Consider the following 23543-nt stretch of genomic DNA (forward strand, 5'->3'; position numbering starts at 1 on the left):
GGTAATGGTCTTCACCCTATGACACATCTAACATCCATGCCCATTTCCTCTCTTCTCTTCCTCCTCATATACATTTGTCCTTTGAATTATGCAGAACATAATCTCTTACATTATTTCGGTAACTTTAGTATTTGTTCAATGGTCTATACCTCTCATTTCTATCTGCACTAGTAATTAAATTGTAAGCTCACGGAAGAAAGGAATTGTTTGAGTACAGTTTTTTTGTATAGTGTAATATACTGATAAGCAACTAACGAAATTTTTGACATCTTCAAGCCTGTCTCCTTTTCATCCATCCCCAATTAACTCATTTTAAATGATGTCAATTCTAAGCTCAAATTGCCCTCCCAAGTATGCTAAAGCAAGAATCTGAATTGTTGGGAAAGTTGGAAACCCATCCATTTTTCTAATTCAACTTTAAGATTAAAGCTCATGGTATCTGTTAAGTTATTGTAAGGTAGACTGGTACAATGGTTAAGAGGGAATCAGCAAGATGAGTTAAAATCTTCACTTACTATGGAAGGAACAGTAACTACCTCTTAGGGTTCTCATAAAGTCTAAGTGAGATTATATTTGGAAGGCACAGTGGTAGGCACATAGTAGATGCTCAAGAAATATCAGTTAGTATTATTATTGCAAACTCAATAGTATCTATGTGGTTCCATTTACTGAGTTCCACAACTCAACAGCATTCCTCATGATGTGCCACACACCATTCTGCTCAGAGCAGTGCACTGAATTATAATGAAGACACATAAGAGTTAGGAGATGATCCCTATTCCTGAAAAGCCTTTACGGAGTGGCAGCACCTGGCACACAACAGGGACTCCCTAACTATTTGTTGAACAATGAGAAAAAATGGAGAGCACCTAAGAAAACATAAACACATAGAAACAAGAGAGCTGTACGGAACTATATTCACAAATACAGGAGTGAACAGAGTGACCAAAATACTCTCCTGATACTTCAAAATCTCAGAGAAAACACTAGTATTTTATTTACCGTGAATAATGTGTGAGACAAGGATGACTAAATTTGACTTCCATAAATCAAATTCATACCTTAATCAGAAAACACCAGATCTTTTCCCTCCTCGATTTGAATATACTAAATTGGGAAAATATGGCATTTAGTCACGGTTACTGCAGGAGCTGGAGCAAACACCACTCTGTTCCTTTATGCTGTATTTTTAAAAGCACATCATTAAGAGACCACGTTCGCCAATCAGCCAAGATGCTTCCATCTGTAGGAGCTCACACTCCTCTCTCTTCAGTATTACATAAAAGTAATGCTTCTTCTATCCTTTATCCTATTCTCATAATGGTACAAGTTGCTCTTTGCAGATATTTTCCAAAAGGTTATGACTATTAGGGGGAATTTTTAATAAGAGGCCCTCTCATTCCTCACGCCAGTGGGAAGACAGGGAAAGATGTTTTTATTTGGCCCTCACACCTAACTCTGCCCTCCCTCCCCCATCCCTCACCCACTCACACTAGCTCTGCTCGCAGACCCTCCACTGGAGCACTCCCTCTCCCTCCCCCTTGAATCTAAAAGGAAAGCAGGCAGCAGCCTTGGAAAGAGTTACTTCATCCAGTTGGCTAATGGGTCACATATTCCATGGGAAAAGATCCAGGTATGGAAAAGAGGAGATGGTTAGGCCTTGTGTGCAAGGAGGGAGAGAAGAGTATTAACTGCATGGTTTGTAGGTCTGGGTAAAAGGTGATAAAATTCCAGATTTGGAGAAAAATGGGAATATTTTGCCATTATGTCCACATGTTGCCAGCTCCCCTGGTGCTTGCTGGCATCTTCCCAGGCTTCTGTCTGGCACTTCCACCAAAGACCTCAAAGAATCAGACTCATTCCAAAGCTTCACTGAGCAGGAGGTGGCAGGCAAAGGGTCCTGCCAAGTACTTTGATCTCTGCAGGGGGTCTCTAGGGAGTCAGCCCAGGGAGATGTGGGAGGGAGAAGGAGAGCCTGCCAAATGCATTCTCTAAAGACTTGTCACCCCCTTTATGAGACGCGCGTGGTATCCAGGGAAGAGTCAGGGCATGGGGTTCTCAGCCCCACCAAAGAAAGTTTAACTTTTCTATTCTTTATGATGTTGGTTTTAAAATAACAAATCACCAGGGCAAAAGAGCATTCCAAGAGAAAAAAGTCCCAGATGAGCTGGGAATAGATCCTATTCTTTTTGACTCATGTCTAAGAAAATAAAAAGCAAACTTGTACCACAGTTGACTTTCAATAGCAATTCCATTTGGCAGCTAAAACCCAAACCCAAACTAGTGCTGTCTATGAGATTCAAACAACACTGGAGCTCCTGGCACAAAGCTGAAGGAAAAGCTGTTGGACAGGAGCCTTCACACCAAGGTCAGAACAGAGACAAGAAAAGAGAGATCCAAGGCTTATGAGCAGTGCCTTCTGTCACAAGAGACCCAGGGCAAAAGGCCTCCAGAGTGACCCAGGGTCAGGTAGCAGAACTTGTAGCCTGCCTGGGCTTGGAGCTGTATAGCTACTGCTTCAGAACCAGAACCTATATTTCTTCAGCATAAAAGGTCTGGCCATCAGTGTTTACTGTACAGTTTTTAGTCCAGACTGAATTTAAGGATTTTCCCATACGAAAGACCCCTTAGAAAGTTAGTTTCTGCACATATAGGAAATAGCTCAGACCATGTGAAAAGAAAGAGAACTGGGGAATTTGGGATGGTGTACCGACCACACACATGACATATCCGTCTCCCCCTCTTCCCTTCCAGGGTCCCACTGTAAGGACAGAGTAGACATTTTTAAACGTCTGAAATGATAACAAGGCTAGAAAACAGTTAAAGGAGCCAACAAAAGACCAAAGCTTTAAGGAAATCCTGAAAGACAGAAAGAAGATGGGAACAGGTTGAGGAAACAGAGCAGAAGAAGCCCCAGCCCCAAATATCAGAGGTGAGAGTGATCTTCCCAAGGAGACTTCTGAGAAGTTCCAAGCTGGCAGTGAACTAACACGAAGAGCAAGAGTGAGCCAACGGACAAGAATCAGATAATTAATTAACAAACGGCATTTAAAACAGTGCGGCCAATAGGGCTTCTCCAACAACCAAAGCTTTGCCTTCGCCCTCAGGATGAAACCTAACAACTGTCTCGGGAGGACACCTTCTGCGGGTGGGCACAGGGATCCCACAGAGGAGTGGAACTTGAGGCCACTGCATCCCTACAGCAGACACAAAGGTGAAGAGAGAGGAAAGGTAGCACCACCCCACAAGGAAATCACCAAACTCTTCCGTTATATCCACAATCAGGCAGGCCCTGTTTTGGCAAGGGGGAAGGAAGAAGCATGCTTCCTCACCCACATTCACCTAAGGTGCGGCCTGACATTCAACACACTTTGCCCTCACACAAAGCACAGTCAGCCTCCTGGCCAGTGAGATGTTATTAGGGAATCAGTCCTACACAACAGTAGGGGAAACCCAGGCCAGCTGTCAAAATTTCAATCAGTCTAGTCTTGTTCAACAGTGTGACTCAACATTTAAGGTCACTGAAATTGAGAAAACCCAACAGCAGGAAAAAAAAACATGATCCCATGAAAATTCGTGACACAAAAGAGAACTTTAAAAAACTTTCAATTCGTATCCTCAGAAAGACCTGCCAGCAAACTGCATCTAATAAGCAACAACAGGCTGTTATCACACACACACAAAAAAAGGCAAATCAGAAAATAAGAGTTTTTGTACCTTATGAAAGCCAATATAGAAATACAGTAGATGGAATGAATGATAAAATGGATAGAGCTCAAACTGGTGATCCAGAAGATAAAGATGGGAAAAGACAGAGAATTTAAAATGAGAGAAAAGTTGACATGAAGAAAACACCCAGAATGCCTTAAAAAGGAGTTCCAGAAGCAGAAGCATAGACAAAAAATGAATGATTTTTCCTGAACTAAAGAAAAACACTAGTTTCCAGATTGAAAGGGCTGACCGAATGTCCAGGAGGAAGAATGAACAAAGACCCAGACTGAAATATTGGTTAAGTTTCAGAATTCCCATCTGTAAAGTTTCTATTGAGTTTAAATTTTTTACTCAACTTACAGATAAAGCAGAGAAACTGAATCATAGTTACTGAAGAGAATGTAAATATCAGAAACTTTTAAAATATAAAAATAATAAAAAGTAATGAAAGCTAGAGATGTAATATGGAAGGAAGTGATATGAGTGAATATCAAACTGAGGATTAGAAACAAAATGTAAAGTTGAGAAAAGAAGAAACATAAATCAACTGTGTTAGGTTACTACTGTTGTTAGTCCAGCCAGTGAGACTAGGGTTGGGATTTTATTTCATTTACTCCGTATATGTATTCAACTGAAAAACAACTTTTAATGAGGATTTTGCCAAGAATCAAGATACTAATGACTTTTGAAAAAAGAAGAGGATGAGGAGGAAGAAGAAGAGGGGGGATGGAGGGGGACAGGAGCAGCAAGGATGCCATGCCAAATTAAGGTTAATTTGCTTGATGACCTTGAGGGCAGGAACCCACAGTCCTCCTCACAATAGGAACTAATTAAATACACTATATTGCATCTATATGAGGGGCCAGCAAACTATTTTTGGTAAAAAGCCAGATAATAACTAAATGTGCTACCAATTAATGCTTAGTGCCAAGGAATCAGCAAGGCAGAATGCTGAAAGCAGAAAAAGTACCTCTTTTCTGCTGACACCAAAGGCTACCCTCCCCCCAAATTCAATCAAGTGACTTATTAGCCATAGAGTAACTGTTGGCATGGGAGGAGGTTACTGCCAGTAAGGTGAACAGTAGACCCAGACCCCTCCTCAAATCACACTTCTGAACGCAGACTTAGTAGCTAAGACAAAGGGTGAAGCAGGGAAGAACAAACACGGAGCGAAGTATGCCACCCGCTGCATACTTACATTGTTGATCAGGTAGACACCCCGTCCCCTGGAAGAGGCCACTGGTTTTACTATCCAAGGTCCCCGGTCCTTTGAATATGAATCTGCTCAAAATATTGGGAGACAAAATAGGGGAGAAAGAAACAAAGAGAAAGAAGGGACATGAGTTTATTATCTTAAATTTTAACACTAGTTATCTACTCAGGTACCCAAAGAATTTTCCAAATTTCTAAGTGGAGGACAGCAACTAAAATAACCTGTATTTTTGGATTAGCCTTAAAAATGAAAACAGAGAAGGAGAGAGAAAGGAAAGAGAGGAAGAGATGGCAATATTACATAATACATTTCTTCCACCATTTCCCCTCTTGAATGAGAGGATGAAGACAAAATAAGGCAAATATCTGGATGTTAGTCTATTACTGTCACAAACAACCTTCACGAATCTTTGATATCCTCGCCTCCTTTAACTAAAGGACCTCCAGAGGCTCACATTGCAGACGGTGACAATGTGAGTCAAAGGCCAGATCCCCTAATATGGTTACTTTCCTCAAGCAGTTTCTCTGAGCTTATAAGAAAAAATCGCCTTAAATAAAACAATGTGAGTGGAAAGGTAGGACAATAATTGACAAGTGGTTAAAAGGTGCCCTTTACTTTTGTTCCTTTCCCAGGTTCAGGTTTACGCTTTAAATACCTTTGGATCATAGGAAAAGAAAACACACAACCAATATGAGGAGTCCCAGAGGCCTGCAGTTGGCCCCGGCCTCCACTTAGGGAAGGTCAGTGGACACGAGAGAGAAGCAGAGACAAAGAACTCTCCCTCTGATAGGAGCCAAATTGTCTTTTCAAGGCCTCCCAACAGGAACTTGACTTTGTCGGTGCCACAATTTCACCAGGAGAGAAAGAAGACCTCCTTGTCTTCTCTCCGCCACCCTCCCCTGCTTTTTCCCTTGATGTGACCTCACAGAATTGGATAAAATGTCATGTGCCACACAGAATGTAAAACTCCGTGAGCAATTCTACTTCTGGGAGTGTATTCTCTAGTCCTGCTCACACATATTGGAACATTCTTTGTACAAAATTATTCAGTGCTGCATTTTAATAGCAAAAGACGTCCATCAACTAATTAAATACACTATATTGCATCTATATGAGGGGCCAGCAAACTATTTTTGGTAAAAAGCCAGATAATAAATAGCTTAGGCTTTGCAGGCCATGCAACTATTCAACTCTGTCACTGTAGCTCAAAAGCCACCATAAACAATACGTAAACAAAGGAGCATGGCTGGGCCCCAAAAAAACTTTATTTATGGACACTGAATTTCCTATGATTTCCACATGCCACAAAATTTTATTCTTCTTTTGATTTTTTTCAAGCATTTAAAAATGTAAAAATCATTTTTAGCTCATGGGATACATATAAAAAGGCACAGGACCAGATTTGACACAAGGGCTGTAGTTTACAGACACCTGCTCTACATAATGAAATATTAAGCAGACAAACAAAATGAGAATGTTATTAAGGAACAGAGAGGGAATGAGCTCAAAGAGGCTGCTGAGTGTTAAGAAGTAAAGTGCAGGGCACTGGGTATTGTATGCTCCCATCTGTTCACATACACACTCAAGCCATGTGCCAGTAAGTGCAGAGAATACCTCTAGAAGGTTATGTAAAAATACTAATAACATTGATCACCTCTGGGGAGAACTGGATGACTGAGGAAAAGAGGAGAAAAAAGGCTTTTCACTGATTATTGTTTTGGTTTTTTTTTGGGTACCGTGACTATATTACCTACATAATTTACATAATTTTAAATTCCTGCAATAGATGGCATATTTATATAAGACAAATTAAATCTCTAAAAACTGAAGTCACTGAATAGATGTATATATATACACTTTATATATTTTTTCCATTTTGCCATTTTCCCCAAATTCTGAGGATACAATAGTTTGAGAACAAAAGGAACAATTAATAGTAAAATAAAACAAAAAAATTACAAAAAATTTTAAACTTCATTCATTCATTCAGTACTTCTGAGTACCCAACCCGTGTTAGGCAGTTTGCTAGCATGGGGCATGCAGAAGTGAAAAGACAGCAGAAAAAGGCAGGCCCTAAGCAAGTAATTAGACACACTGAGCTCACGAAGAGGAAGTGAGGGAGCTACATAGAGCAATGCCAAAGAAAATGACCAGACCTGTCTGAAGACAGTACCCACTGTGGTGACAAGCGGACGCAGAAAATGCTCGTTTTCAGAACAGGGAAAATCTAGCTAAATGCAACTTCTGCCATCTAACGCGTTTAATAAATCTTACTTTGTGGACTAGGCTTATCAGAAGTTTCTGCTGCTTCTGGTGCTTCACTTTTATCACGTTCTTGAAATTCTACATATCAAAAAAAGTGTCTTCATGCTAGGCCTTTCTCCTTGATTTGTTGTATTTCAGAACAAGGATTGATTTCTTTCACAGGTTCCAAATATGTGGGTCAGAAGCAAAGGAAAGCAAAGAGCTTGGCAGCCTGTCAGGATGAAGATATACTAGACAGGGCCTGCAACTCTTCCTGGTGCCTTCCAGGTCCTATGGTGGCAGCATGCTCAATCTAATGGAAGGAGCACTGAACCAGGAGTAGGAAGATCTGAGTTCTAATTCTGACTCTTCTAATTCTGGGCAATTTGCTTAAATTATCCAGTCTCATCTTTAAAATGAGAGGTTTAGTCATTTGAATTATGAGATCTCTCATAATCCTACTATGATGATTCTATAAATTTACTGATTACTTTGAAATCCAGTCATCTGAAATTAACTGGCGGACATTAAAGTTTTGCTCATTCCTTAGAATTATTTCTGTCTCTCTTGCAACTAAAGATGACCAGAGGATGCAATTCTGGGCAATGAGAAGTAAACAGAAATCTGCCAGGGCGTGGGGGGAAAGTTCTGCTTTTCCGAGATTGGCGCCACCCTGCCTTCCTTGTTGTTTCCTTCTCCTGCTTAGAAAGCTGTCCACGGCTGGGGAGTGGCTGCAGTTGGCAAGATTCTTAGTTAGGTTCTTCGGGGTCACAGACCTCCGACTGTACTATATACTGTTACACTAGCAACAGTGGCACCAGGAATCTAGCAAGATCTGGCCTGTATATTCCAAGCCCCACATTCTAATTACTGGGAACAGTTTGGCAGTATCCAGGCTTTCACATCTCTTGAGGCAGAGTTTGGTCTCTGGGCTAGGTCTCTACAGAGATGGATTTCAGGTTTTCTCTTATTAGAACAAAAAGCTACAAATTCACGAGATCCGCCTTGGCTGGTCTCTCTAGCGTCTTCAAGCAATCCTCATGTCTGTTCCTTATCAGTTCCCTTTCAAAGGCTCTTTCGCAGGCTAGTCACATGCCTTTCTGCTCCTCTCAAACACCCAAACCCATCCCTAGGCCCCTCATTCCTGGTATGTGCCCTCATCACCCTCTCACCAAGAAGGCTGGGAATCTGTAACATAAACCCACTCACCTGCTTTCCTCTCCATCTAAAATGTTACCTGGATGACCACTTAGCCTTCTTCTTTCTCTCCTTTTAGGGGAGAGACACGCCCTCCTTCCTGAAGCTCACCCTTCTACTTGGGCTCTTGACTGAACCCTCTCCTGCCTCCTCTGGGACCTCATTCCCTTGCTCGTATCTTCAAGGTCTCTCTCCCCTCTGATTTCTCTGTAGTTCTTCTTCTCTTTCTTTTTCCCTTCCTTGGTAGCAACATCCACCTCCATATCTGCAACTTCCAGAGCCTATAACTCTGGCCAGAACTCAAAACTGCCGTTACAACTGCCTGCAAAACATCACCACATGGAGGCCTGTAGGCACCTCAAATCCACACCAGGTCCAAAATGTGACGCTCCTCTTGCCCTTCAACACTTTTCCTCTACGTCAGCGGTCCCCAACCTTTTTGGCACCAGGGACTGGTTTCGTGGTTCCACGGCCGAGGGGTTGGGGAGTGGGGGGCGGGGGTGGTGGTTCAGGCAGTAATGCGAGCGGTGGGGACGATGGGGAGCGGCAGGTAAAGCTTCACTTGCTCGCCCGCCGCTCACCTCCTGCTGTGCGGCCCGGTTCCTAACGGGAACCCCGGGGGGGGGTTGGGGACCCCTGCTCTATATTCCTCGGTACACTCCCTGGTTAAAGACTTAATGCTCCTCCCAGCTTCTCAGATTCACACCTTTGACCTCTGCCTCACTACTCACAGCCACTTAGTAAACTGTGTTTATTCTACCATTCTTCCCACTGCCTCCGTTCCGTTCCAGCTACCTAGCTCAGTCTATCTACCCTTCTTACCGGGATTATGACTTCCAAAGCGACCACTGTGTTGCTTCCCCCTGCTCCCTCCAATTCATTTCATGCAGTTATTTTCCTAAAGGCCAACCTGTTCATGTCACTTGCCTTCTCAAAAATGTCCTACTGCCTGCACTCAAGCAAGCACTGGAAGGTCAGGAACACAAGTGTCATGGAGAAAAGGGAATTTCTGAGTTATAATACGCTAGGTGGACAGCAGAGGAAATGAAGAGAATTTAAAACAGACTTTATGAGGAAGACCAATGTCTCTTTGAAAGAGGAAGTGGTAGGAAGAGGCAAGTTTCTCCCCTAATATGTAAACTTAGCAACACAACTGACCTACTAAAGCTGGATTTCTCCCCAGTGAATTTAAGTGTAGAGGTCACGGACTCTGGACTACTGGCAAAGAATGACTGGCATCCTGGCAGGACTGAAACCAATAAGCTTCCTCTTTACCATCACATCTTCCCTGGTCCCTCTTCTACCGCACAATAAGTCCCCGCTGTGGTCTTTGGGAGGCAACAGCAATGAGGGATTTGTTTTGAGATTGAAGAACATCATTTGCCTGTAATAACTGCCCTGGGGCTCAATGTGGTGGCTTTGTGTTGCAGCTATATTCATTCTATGTGTGCTACTGACCCTTTGAATTCATTTTTGTTAGAATGTAGGACCTGTAAGAGTTTGAATAATATGTTGAAGAAATGGGGCTTCCCTGGTGACGCAGTTGTTAAGAATCCACCTGCCAATGCAGGGGACAGGGGTTCGATCCCTGGTCTGGGAAGATCCCACATGCTGCGGAGCAACTAAGCCCATGTGCCACAACTACTGAGCCAGTGTGCCTAGAGCCCCTGCTCCGCAACAAGAGAAGCCCACGCACCACAATGAAGAGCAGCCCCCGCTTGCTGCAACTAGAGAAAGACTGCACACAGCAACAAAGACCCAAAGCAGCCAAAAATAAATAAAATAAAATAAATAAATTTATTTTTTTAAAAATATGCTGAAGAAACAATTCTACAGGTCAGGCTTGAACGCATGGAGGAACTCTAACTCTATCCAATCTTCTGAATGAGCATCCAGCCCTCAAACTGCCTCCAAAGGGTGGGGAAGAACCACAGAATAGAGATAGCAGAGAGGAAAAAGGGAATTTTCAACTTAGTATCCCTTTAGTGTTTACTAGGAAATTATTCTGGACTCTGATTTCTCAATAGGAATTCAACAGCAGGGAGTTCATATCAGGAATGCTTTTATGTTGCTAACATGTTAGTTGAAGCATTTCTATGCTATCATGTTGGCTTATTACACATTTTTATTATATAACAATACATCTCTACATGACTTGAAATAGGAAATATTATTGCACATTTATTTTTATTATATAACCATACATCTCTACATAACTTGAAATAGGAAATATTATTGCACATTTATTAAGTACCCATCAGGCACCATTCCAAGTGCGTTCCATGTTAACCTATTTAAACATCCCAACAACACTATAATGTCAGTACTAGTAACAGTCCCATTTTACAGAGGAGGAAGCTAAGGCACAGGAGGTTTCAATAACATGGCTAAAAATCCCATAACAAAAATTCCTAACTATACATGTTCAGCTTTGAGTGCACTGTAGCTTTGAAGTTAACTTAATTCATCTAGTGAATACTCTACGCTGACCCATTTCAGAGCCTTCTGTGGGCAAACACTGAACTGCCAACCACTGATCCCAGCAGGGTAAACAAGTGCTCTCAGAAGAATGGCCTCCCCAAGGTGGGAGCGAGAGACCCTGTGACCATTCCTGATGCAAGTCCCAGAGGATGAACACCGCACTGCATGAACAGACCAGACCACTAGGTCCAACAGGTTAAAAGAATCAAAAGTCAGGAAGTCTAGAGAAAAAATTCTCTTCCTCTCTCCATGCTTCCTCTACCTATAAGACAGAAAAAGTCTTTTTCTTGGACTTATTGAGAAGGAAACTGTCTTGCTGTCCTCGCTGTGTGTCACAACTGATCCTCCTCACAGAAGTGACTTCTCTCATGGGTGGTACTGGGAAATGGTCGTTGTGTGCATACACCCACTGTCTTTGGCCACAAAGCACAGTGGTGAGAGGAGCCTGGCTTCTGAAGACAAACTGCAGGGTCTGGATCCTAATCCCACCACTTGCAGCTGCATAACTTACAGAAAGTTACTTAACCTCTCTGTACCTTAGTCTCCTCACCTGTAAAACCGGGAACAATGACAGTACCTACCTCAGAATAGAGGCACCACTTAGAAGAGGGCCTAACAGAAGTGTTAGAATTGAGTGTTAGAATTGAGTTAGAAATGAGGGCCTCATTAAATGTTAGCTATTATTATTTTTCCTATTTAGACTCTCACAAAAGACCTGCCTCACACCTTCTCTGTATTCGTGCCTCTTCTGTGCTCTAAGCCTACTGAGGCAGGCATTGCCCATCATGGGGGGAGAGTCCAAAATAGCCTATCTCCTCTGCTTGGACCTGGGAGGTAAGTTCACTTCAAGACAAAAGAAGCAATGAGACTTGGATGCAGGCCACGCATTCCCAGCTAGCTTTACCACCAATACAGCAGATGCTCACATGCCTATTTCGCTCCCATGACTATTTTTCAATTAGTCTGTACTCCAAGGAGAGAGAGTGTGACTAACTGGTACCTCTAAACCCTAACACCAAAAGATGCGTGATACGTGTACCCCAAAGAACATAAGTCACACATGTCCAAAAATCGAGGGGACAGGGATATTCCTTCAATGACAAGAGGAAGAGAAATACCAAAAAGGATGCATATGTAATTCATATGCAGAAGTATATCCATCCTTACATAGGCACTAACTCTTGTCAATGAAAAAGAGACTTTTTGTAATAAACAGGAGCACATTTCTACAATACCAATGTGTCCTTACATAAATGTCCTTACTAAGAATAAACACACACATACATGCTCAGAATAAAACAGTTTTAAAGGTATCTCTGCAATTGTTTTACTAAAGAAACAATTTTTTAAGGATCTGAAAAGCCCTGATTGGTTCCTGACTTGAGGCAGCCCTTGGAGTAAATCTGGCCCAAGTTCAGCTGCTGGGGATGGGGGATAGGGGATGGGGGTGAGAATGGAGCATCAGGAGTCAAGCACTTACTACAGAATTCTGCATACTCAGCTGGCAGCAGGAAGGTCTGAGGGAGGATGTGAAAAGCCTTGAATCCGTGCGTATGCTGCATTCGAATGATGTTTTTGTACAATCGGTCCTTCCGGGTTAGTTCATACGACCTAAATTTCATAAAAGCATTTCCATTTCAGTATGCTATGACTCAGAGGTTATCCTGTGTCATCACGTACTAAAGAGTTCACAGTTCATGAGCAGTTACTGAGGATAGTATTATATCCCAAATCTATCACTTTGTCAAGGAAATGATCACCTTAAAACTAGGGCAATAAATGCTACCTATCAGGGAGTGTAATCTGGCAAACTACAAAAAGGCACTTCAGTTGGCCTCGACTGGATTCATGAGTCTATGGTTTGTTGCACTATTTAAAAACCATCTAAGAATCTTTGCTGTAACCATTAAAAATGCATTCTAGCTGTTCCTCAGTTCAAAATTTTCACTTTGATTTCTTAAAATCAAAGGTTGCGGGCCTCCCTGGTGGCGCAGTGGTTGAGAGTCCGCCTGCCGATGCAGGGGACACGGGTTCGTGCCCCGATTCCGGAGGATCCCACATGCCGCGGAGCGGCTGGGCCCGCGAGCCATGGCCGCGGAGCCTGTGTGTCCGGAGCCTGTGCTCCGCGACGGGAGAGGCCACAGCAGTGAGAGGCCCGCGTACAGCAAAAAAAAAAAAAAAAAAAAGGTTGCTTTGCCAAATCTAGGTATCACCAATACTTCTTTCTTACCCACTGTCCTCTTCAGATCTAGAGCAGAGGTCCTCAAATTTTAGTGTACATAAGAATCACCTATAGAGTTTCTTTAAAAAAGAATGTTCCAGGGTCACATCTCTCAAAATTCTGGGATGAAGTCTAGCGTTCTGCATTTTAAACACAGACCCCAAGTGATTTTGGTACAGATGGTCCGGAGACCACAATGTAACAGTGATTTAGTCTAGATCAGTAATATCCAAACTTGACTGAGATACAGATCACCTCATTGCTTTTAAAATACATAACTTTCTAGGTATATATTTACCTAGAAAGATTAAGCACCTAGAAGGTGCTTTTTAAATATACACCTTCCCTGGAGATGGTGATTCCTTGAATCTGCAGTAAGACCTATGAAAGTAAAGTAACCCTAGTGACGTTTATCATTAAGGAATTAGAAACAATGAACCAGGCTGAGGGGACCTTCAAGATGGTGGAGGAGTAAGACGTGGAGATCACCTTCCCCCCCACAAATACATCAAAAATACATCTACTTGTGGAACAACTCCTACAGAACACCTACTGAACACTGGCAGAAGACCTCAGACTTCCCAAAAGCCACGTGGCTGACAGCGCCTTGGTGCTCCAGCCGGGTGTCAGGCCTGAGCCTCTGAGGTGGGAGAGCCGAGTTCAGGACACTGGACCACCAGAGACCTCCTGGCCCCACATAATATCAATTGGCAAGAGCTCTCCCAGAGACCTCCATCTCAATGCTAAGACCCAGCTCCACTCAATGACCAGCAAGCTACAGTGCTGGACACCCCATGCCAAACAACAAGCAAGACAGGAACACAACCCCACCCATTAGCAGAGAGGCTGCCTAAAATCATAATAAGTTCACAGACACCCCAAAACACATCACCGGACGCAGTCCTGCCCACCAGAAAGACAAGATCCAGCCTCAACCACCAGAACACAGGCAGCAGTCCCCTCCACCAGGAGGCCTACACAACCCACTGAACCAACGTTACCCATTGGGAGCAGACACCAAAAACAATGGGAACTACAAACCTGCAGCCTGTGCAAAGGAGACCCCAAACACAGTAAGTTAAGCAAAATGAGAAGACATAGAAATATGCAGCAGATGAAGGAGCAAGGTAAAAACCCACCAGACCAAACAAATAAACAGGAAATAGGCAGTCTACCTGAAAAAGAATTCAGAGTAATGATAGTAAAGATGATCCAAAATCTTGGAAACAGAATGGAGAAAAAACAAGAAACATTTAACAAGGACCTAGAAGAACTAAAGAGCAAACAAACAGTGATGAACAACACAATAAATGAAATTAAAAATTCTCTAGAAGGGGCTTCCCTGGTGGCGCACTGGTTAAGAATCCGCCTGCCAATGCAGGGGACACAGGTTCGAGCCCTGGTCCAGGAAGATCCCACATGCCGTGGAGCAACTAAGCCCATGCACCACAACTACTGAGCTGGCACTCTAGAGCCTCGGAGCCACAACTACTGAGCCTGTGTGCCACAACTACTGAAGCCCGCGCAACTAGAGCCTGTGCTCCACAACAAGAGAAGCCACCGCAATGAGAAGCCCACACACTGCAATGAAGAGGAGCCCCTGCTCACCGCAACTAGAGAAAGCCCACATGCAGCAACAAAGACCCAACGTAGCCAAAAAAAAAAAAAAAAAAAAATGCTCTGGAAAGAAGCAATAGCAGAATAACTGAGGCAGAAGAATGAATAAGTGACATGGAAGATAAAATAGTGGAAATAGCTACCGCAGAGCAGAAAAAAGAAAAAAGAATGAAAAGAACAGAGGACAGTCTCATAGACCTCTGGGACAACATTAAATGCACCAACATTCGAATTATAGGGGTCCCAGAAGAAGAAGAGAAAAAGGGACTGAGAAAATATTTGAAGAGATTATAGTTGAAAACTTCCCCAATATGGGAAAGGAAATAGTCAACCAAGTCCAGGAAGTGCAGAGAGTCCCATATAGGATAAATCCAAGGAGAAACACACAAAGACACATATTAATCAAACTATCAAAAATCAAACAGAAAAGAAATAATATTAAAAGCAGCAAGGGAAAAGCAACAAATAACATACAAGGGAATCTCCATAATGTTAACAGCTGATCTTTCAGCAGAAGCTCTGCAAGCCAGAAAGGTGTGGCAGGACATATATAAAGTGATGAAAGGGAAAAACCTACAACCAAGATTATTCTACCCTGCAAGGATCTCATTCAGATTCTACAGAGAAATTAAAACCTTTACAGACAAGCAAAAGCTAAGAAAATTCAGTACCACCAAACCAGCTTTACAACAAATGCTGAAGGAACTTCTCTAGGCAGGAAACACAAGAGAAGGAAAACACCTAAAAAACCAAACCCAAAACAATTAAGAAAATGGTAATAGGAACATACATACTGACAATTTCCTTAAATGTAAGTGGATTAAATGCTCCAATCAAAAGAAACAGGCTCGCTGAACGGATACAAAAACATGACCTGTATATATGCTGTTTACAAGAGACACGCTTCACACCTAGGGACACATACAGACTGAAAGTGAGGGGATGGAAAAAGATATTCCACGCAAATGGAAATCAAAAGAAAGCTGGAGTAGAAATTCTCATATCAGACAAAATAGACTTTAAAATAAAGACTATTACAAGAGACAAAGGACACTACATAATGATCAAGGAATCAATCCAAGAAGAAGACATAACAATTGTAAATATTTATGCACCAAACATACCTCAATACATAAGGTAAATGCTAACAGCCATAAAAGGGGAAATAGACACTCACACAATAACAGTAGTGCACTTAAACACCCCACTTTCACCAATGGACAGATCATCCAAAATGAAAAAAAATAAGGAAACACAAGCTTTAAATGATACATTAAACAAGATGGACTTAATTGATATTTATAGGACATTCCATCCCAAAACAACGGAATACACTACCTTCTCAAGTGCTCATGGAACATTCTCCAGGATAGATCATATCTTGGGTAACAAATCAAGCCTTGGTAAATTTAAGAAAATTGAAATCGTATCAAGTAACTTTTCCAACCACAATGCTATGAGACTAGATATCAATTACAGGAAAAAATCTGTAAAAAATACAAACACAGGCTTCCCTCGTGGCACAGTGGTTGAGAGTCTGCCTGCCGATGCAGGGGACACGGGTTCGTGCCCCGGTCCAGGAAGATCCCACATGCCACAGAGTGGCTGGGCCCGTGAGCCATGGCTGCTGAGCCTGCGTGTCCGGAGCCTGTGCTCCGCAACGGGAGAGGCCACGGCAGTGAGAGGCCCGCATACCGCAAAAAAACCCCTAAAAAAACAACAAAAAAAACAAATACATGGAGGCTAAACAATACCTACTAAACAACCAAGAGATCACTGAACAAATCAAAGAGGAAATCAAAAAATACCTAGAAACAAATGACAACAAAAACATGACAACCCAAAACCTATGGGATGCAGCAAAAGCAGTTCTAAGAGGGAAGTTTATAGCAATACAATCCTACCTCAAGAACCACGAAAAATTTCAAATAAACAACTAAGCTTACACCTAAAGCAATTAGAGAAAGAAGAACAAAAAACCCCCCAAAGTTAGCAGAAGGAAAGAAATCATAAAGATCAGGTCAGAAATAAATGAAAAAGAAATGAAGGAAACAATAGCAAAGATCAATAAAACTAAAAGCTGGTTCTTTGAGATGATAAACAAAATTAATAAACCATTACCCAGACTCATCAAGAAAAAAAGGGAGAAGACTCAGATCAATAGAATTAGAAATGAAAAAGAAGTAACAACTGACACTGAAGAAATACAAAGGATCATGAGAGATTACTACAAGCAACTCTATGCCAATAAAATGAACAACCTGGAAGAAATGGACAAATTCTTAGAAAAGCACAACGTTCAGAGACTGAACCAGGAAGAAATAGAAAGTATAAACAGATCAATCACAAGCGCTGAAATTGAAACTGTGATTAAAAATCTTCCAACAAACAAAAGCTCAGGACCAGATGGCTTCAAAGGCAAATTCTATCAAACATTTAGAGAAGAGCTAACACCTATCCTTCTCAAACTCTTCAAAAATAGAGCAGAGGGAGGAACACTCCCAAACTCATTCTACAAAGCCACCATCACTCTGATACTAAAACCAGACAAAGATGTCACAAAAAAAGAAAACTACAGGCCAATATCACTGATGAACATCGATGCAAAACTCCTCAACAAAATACTAGCAAACAGAATCCAACAGCACATTAAAAGGATTATGCACCACGATCAAGTGGGGTTTATCCCAGGAATGCAAGGATTCTTCAATATAGGCAAATCAGTCAATGTGATAAACCATATTAACAAACTGAAGGAGAAAAACTATATGATCATCCTAACAGATGCAGAAAAAGCTTTCGACAAAATTCAACACCCATTTATGATAAAAACCCTCCAGAAAGTAGGCATAGAGGGAACTTATGTCAACATAATAAAGGCCATATATGACAAACCCACAGCCAACACTGTTATCAATGGTGAAAAACTGAAACCATTTCCACTAAGATCAGGAACAAGACAAGGTTGCCCACTCTCACCACTATTAATCAACATAGTTTATGAAGTTTTAGCCACAGCAATCAGAGAGGAAAAAGAAATAAAAGGAATCCAAATCGGAAAAGAGGAAGTAAAACTTTCACTGTTTGCAGATGACATGATACTATACATAGAGAATCCTAAAGATGCTACCAGAAAACTACTAGAGCTAATCAATGAATTTGGTAAAGTAGCAGGATACAAAATTAATGCACAGATATCTCTTGCATTCCTATACACTAATGATGAAAAATCTGAAAGAGAAATTAAGGAAACACTCCCATTTACCACTACAACAAGAAGAATAAAATACCTAGGAATAAACCTAGTAAGGAGACAAAAGACCTGTATGCAAAAAACTATAAGACACTGATGAAAGAAATTAAAGATGATACAAGCAGACGGAGAGATATACTATGTTCTTGGATTGGAAGAATCAATATTGTGAAAATGACTATACTACCCAAAGCAATCTACAGATTCAATGCAATCCCTATCAAATCACCAATGGCATTTTTTACAGAACTAGAACAAAAAATTTTTAAATTTGTCTGGAGACACAAAAGACCCCGAATAGTCAAAGCACTCTTGAGGAAAAAAAGCGGAGCTGGAGAAATCAGACTCCCTGACTTCAGACTATATGACAAAGCTACAGTAATCAAGACAATATGCTACTGGCACAAAAACAGAAATATAGATCAATGGAACAAGATAGAAAGCCCAAAAATAAACCCATGTACCTACGGTCAACTAATCTATGACAAAGGAGGAAAGAATATACAATGGAGAAAAGACAGTCTCTTCAATAAGTGTTGCTGGGAAAACTGGACAGCTACATGTAAAACAATGAAATTAGAACACGCACTAACACCATACACAAAAATAAACTAAAAATGGCTTAGACGTAAATGTAATACCGGACACTATAAAACTCTTAGAGGAAAACATAGGCAGAACACTCTATGACATAAATCACAGCAAGATCCTTTTTGACCCACCTCTTAGAGCAATGGAAATAAAGACAAAAATAAATAAATGGGACCTAATGAAACTTAAAAGCTTTTGCACAGCAAAGGAAACCATAAACAAGACAAAAAGACAACCCTCAGAATGGGAGAAAATATTTGCAAATGAAGCAACTGACAAAGGATTAATCTCCAAAATTCACAAGCAGCTCATGCAGCTCAATATCAAAAAAACAAACAACACAATCCAAAAATGGGCCTAAATAGACATTTCTCCAAAGAAAATATACAGATTGCCAACAAACACATGAAAGAATGCTCAACATCATTAACCATTAGAGAAATGCAAATCAAAACTACAATGAGATATCATCTCACACCAGTCAGAATGGCCATTATCAAAAAATCTAGAAACAATAAATGCTGGAAAGGGTGTGGAGAAAAGGGAACTCTCTTGCACTGTTGGTGGGAATGTAAATTGATACAGCCACTATGGAGAAGAGTATGGAGGTTCCTTAAAAAACTAAAAATAGAACTACCGGGCTTCCCTGGTGGCGCAGTAGTTGAGAGTCCGCCTGCCAATGCAGGGGACACGGGTTCGTGCCCTGGTCCGGGAAGATCCCACATGCCGCGGAGTGGCTAGGCCCGTGAGCCATGGCTGCTAAGCCTGCGCGTCCGGAGCCTGTGCTCCGCAACGGGAGAGGCTACAACAGTGAGAGGCCCACGTCCCGCCAAAAAAAAAAAAAAAAGAAAAATAGAACTACCATACGACCCAGCAATCCCACTACTGGGCATATACCCTGAGAAAACCATAATTCAAAAAGAGTCATGTACCAAAATGTTCATTGCAGCTCTATTTACAATAGCCAGGACATGGAAGCAACCTAAGTGTCCATCGACAGATGAATGGATAAAGAAGATGTGGCACATATATACAATGGAATATTACTCAGCCATAAAAAGAAACTATACTGAGTTATTTGTAGTGAGGTGGATGGACCTACAGTCTGTCATACAGAGTGAAGTAAGTCAGAAAGAGAAAAACAAATACCATGTGCTAACACATATATATGGAATCTAAGAAGAAAAAAAAAAGAAAAGGTCATGAAGAACCGAGGGGCAAGAGGGGAATAAAGACACAGACCTACTAGAGAATGGACTTGAGGATATGGGGAGGGGGAAGGGTAAGCTGTGACAAAGTGAGAGAGTGGCATGGACATATATACACTACCAAATGTAAAACAGCTAGCTAGTGGGAAGCAGCCGCATAGCACACGGAGATCAGCTCGGTGCTTTCTGACCACCTAGAGGGGTGGGATAGGGAGGGTAGAAGAGAGGGAGATGCAAGAGGGAAGAGATATGGGAACGTATGTATATATATGTATATATAACTGATTCACTTTGTTATAAAGCAGAAACTAACACACCATTGTAAAGCAATTATACTCCAATAAAGATGTTTTAAAAAAAGATATCTAAAAGAAAAAAAACTCTTAGAGGAAAACATAGGAAGAACACTCTTTGACATAAATCACAGCAAGTTATTTTTTTGATCCACCTCCTAGAGTAATGGAAATAAAAACAAAAATAAACAAATGGGACCTAATGAAACTTAAAAGCTCTTGCATAGCAAAGGAAACCATAAATAAGATGAAAGGACAACCCTCAGAATGGGAGAAAATATTTGCAAACGAATCAACGGACAAAGGATTAATCTCCAAAATATATAAACAGCTCATGCAGCTCAATATTAAAAAAACAAACAACCCAATCAAAAAATGGGCAGAAGACCTAAATAGACATTTCTCCAAAGAAGAAATACAGATGGCCAAGAGGTACGTGAAAAGCTGCTCAACATCACTAATTATTAGAGAAATGCAAATCAAAACTACAATGAGGTATCAGCTCACACCAGTTAGAATGGGCATCATCAGAAAATCTACAAACAACAAATGCTGGAGAGGGTGTGGAGAAAAGGGAACCCTCTTGCACTGTTAGTGGGAATGTAAATTGATACAGCCACTATGGAGAACAGTATGGAGGTGCCTTAAAAAACTAAAAATAGAATTACCATATGACCCAGCAATCCCACTACTGGGCATACACCCAGAGAAAACTATAATTCAAAAGGACACATGCACCCCAGTGTTCACTGCAGCACTATTTACAATAGCCAGGCCATGGAAGCAACCTAAATGCCCATCGACAGACGAATGGATAAAGAAGATGTGGTACATATATACAATGGAATATTACTCAGCCATAAAAAGGAACAAAATTGGGTCATTTGTAGAGACGTGGATGGATCTAATGAGACTGTCATACAGAGTAAAGTAAGTCAGAAAGAGAAAAACAAATATCATATATTAACGCATACCTGTGGAACCTAGAAAAATGGCACAGATGAACTGTTTGCAGGACAGAAACACAGTGTAGAGAACACAGTGTAGAGAACAAACGTATGGACACCAAGGGGGGAAAGCGGCAGGGGCGAGGGTGGTGGTGTGATGAACTGGGCGATTGGTATTGACATGTATACACTGATGTGTATAAAATGGATGACTAATAAGAACCTGCTGTATAAAAAGATAAATAAAATAAAATTCAAAAGTTAAAAAGAAAAAAGAAAAAAAGATTAAAAAAAATTTTTTTAATAAATAAATAAAATAAACTCTTGAATGCAACGGTATGTCAAAATAAAAAAAAATTTTAAAAAAAAGGAAACACTGAACCAGAGGATAAGAAAAACAACAAATTCTTCTACAGTTACCCAATATTAGTGGTCTCCAAACAGTTTTGCTTGGTACTCCCAATACAAATTTTGGGAAACTATGTATCCTTTTAGTTGGTGGCATCTAAGATTTTTCATCATAAATTTAAAATGTTCCAAAGGATCCAATGAATGGCAAATATAATTTTAAAATAAAACTGTAACAGTATCCTTTTAAGTATATTCAAGGGAACCTAAATAACATCAGGATTCACTAGCCACTGTACATTTTAAAAGTACTATAAAAGAAAAGGCTCTTTTTGTCGGTAAATTTTTCACTTTTTACAATACTATACTTTTTACTGAAAGTAACGTATAAACAGGAAAGTACACAAATCACAACTGCAGAGCATGAATTTTGGTCACCTGTGTGAACACCACTGAGCAAAGAACATTCCCAGCACCCCAGAAGCCTCCCCTACTCCCGACCAGACATCCTCCAATTCACTTTTGTTTTTACTTCTTCCATTCCATTTTCCCCAAAGAACAGCTTAGCCTATCAGAACATATTTAATGCTTGTAAGTCTTTTACATTATATTATACCTTCTCTACCATGAAAATATGTATACAAATTACATTTAATATTTTTTAATTTCCTGTGATCATAAGGCTGTACTTGTTATACATATGTTGACCTATCATTGTAAGAACATAGTACACAATTCATCAAAACACCGTAAATATTATAAATTTTTATTAAAATGTACATTATACTAACATCAATTTCTCCATTTTGATAACTATACTATGGTTATAACTGATTTAACTTAGGAAAACTGGGTAAAGGGCACATAGGAACTCTATATTATTTTTGCAACTTTTCTAAAAGTCTAAAATTATTTTTTTTAATTACCTAAAAAGAGTACACAATAATATTGGAAACATTTCAAGTGTTTGCCTTCCTCTTGCATGTGAGTTAGAAGTCTCTGGATTGAAACAGACTTCTAACTTCTGGTGCTCTGTGTTTTCTTAGAAAATACGGAGCACCAGCAGCCACAAAGTATACTGCATTTAGGTAATGGATTATTAATATTCCCAAACAGACATGTACAACACGTTCAAAGAGAAGTGAAGAAAATATGTTAGAATTTATTAATACTGACTGAGTCCAAGTTGAGGTGGAATTCCTATACACCTACAGGAATAGTTCAAAAACTATTGAAATAAATAATATACTACTAACAGGAATTAGGAATGCAGTCTCTACTGTGAGCTATTTTAAGACTGTTTAAATACCTATTTAAAATAGTTGCATCTGATTCACTTCAAGCACCCAGTCACACATTTAGAAAACCAAATCCACATCTTCCAGGCAGTAAGGAAGAAAATAAAGTTGAAATTGTTTTCTACCCATGAAGCTCAGACATAAAATAAAACTGGAACTTGTTATAAAGATTCAAAATATACATTTATCTAAGATTATGAAGAAACTATTTGACATGAGAGACAGCATAGGCTGGGTATTTATACACATTGACTGAGTATAAGACAGTAGAATTGAATAATCAAGAAAGAGCCTTCGTTTCTAAAAAACGAGGAGACAAGTATATGAAGTGACCGAAAACAAAACTTGTTAGCATGAGTGAGTATCTGGGGCATAAGTCCTGGAAATAAAATATAACTCAACCACTGAGCAAATAACAAAATTCCTATTAGATTTGCATCTCTTCATTAGACAGATGAGATTAGCTGCCCTCTTCTCCAATAGGTCATGTATCTCTCCATAGTTGAAAACTACTCATTGCTAGAATAAGGCAGGGTTTCAGCATCAATTCTATTCCTGTTTTCTCTTCCATAGATGTAAACACTGAGAAACCTTGTTCACAAATATAATAGCTAACACTTATATAGTGTTTACTATGTGGCAGGCATGCGATGTTCTAAGCACTTATTAAATCCTCACGATAGTCCTACAAAGTGTGTGTCATTAGTACCTTCTTTTTACCAATGAGGAAGCTGACGCTCAGAAAGCTCACTTGCCCAAGATCAGTCAGCAGAACTGCAATCTGAGCCCAGGTTAGCTGGCTGCAGAGCCCATGCTTCTAGCCACGAGGCAATATTGCCTCTCTAGGCTGATGTTAACCAATGAGACTGGCTGAAGTTTAATACAGCAATATCATTCAATTCTTTGAACTCTTTTCTAATT

The 23543-nt window shown here is 40.5% G+C and overlaps 1 protein-coding gene across 1 annotated transcript in view; it reads right to left on the bottom strand.

Annotated features, from left to right (window-relative positions):
* The window catches only part of TTLL5 (tubulin tyrosine ligase like 5), a 312098-nt gene that overhangs the window by 266223 nt on the left and 22332 nt on the right, over positions 1-23543 (bottom strand). Inside the window, exons 6-7 of the mRNA XM_060095798.1 lie at positions 12327-12457; positions 4910-4992 (exon numbers count right to left, since the gene is read on the bottom strand). Of these exons, the coding sequence (XP_059951781.1) occupies positions 4910-4992; positions 12327-12457 (214 nt within the window). The remainder of the gene's footprint in view (positions 1-4909; positions 4993-12326; positions 12458-23543) is intronic.

This window comes from Mesoplodon densirostris, chromosome 4 (assembly GCF_025265405.1).
Source record: "Mesoplodon densirostris isolate mMesDen1 chromosome 4, mMesDen1 primary haplotype, whole genome shotgun sequence".
Taxonomy (NCBI): Eukaryota; Metazoa; Chordata; class Mammalia; order Artiodactyla; family Ziphiidae; genus Mesoplodon; species Mesoplodon densirostris.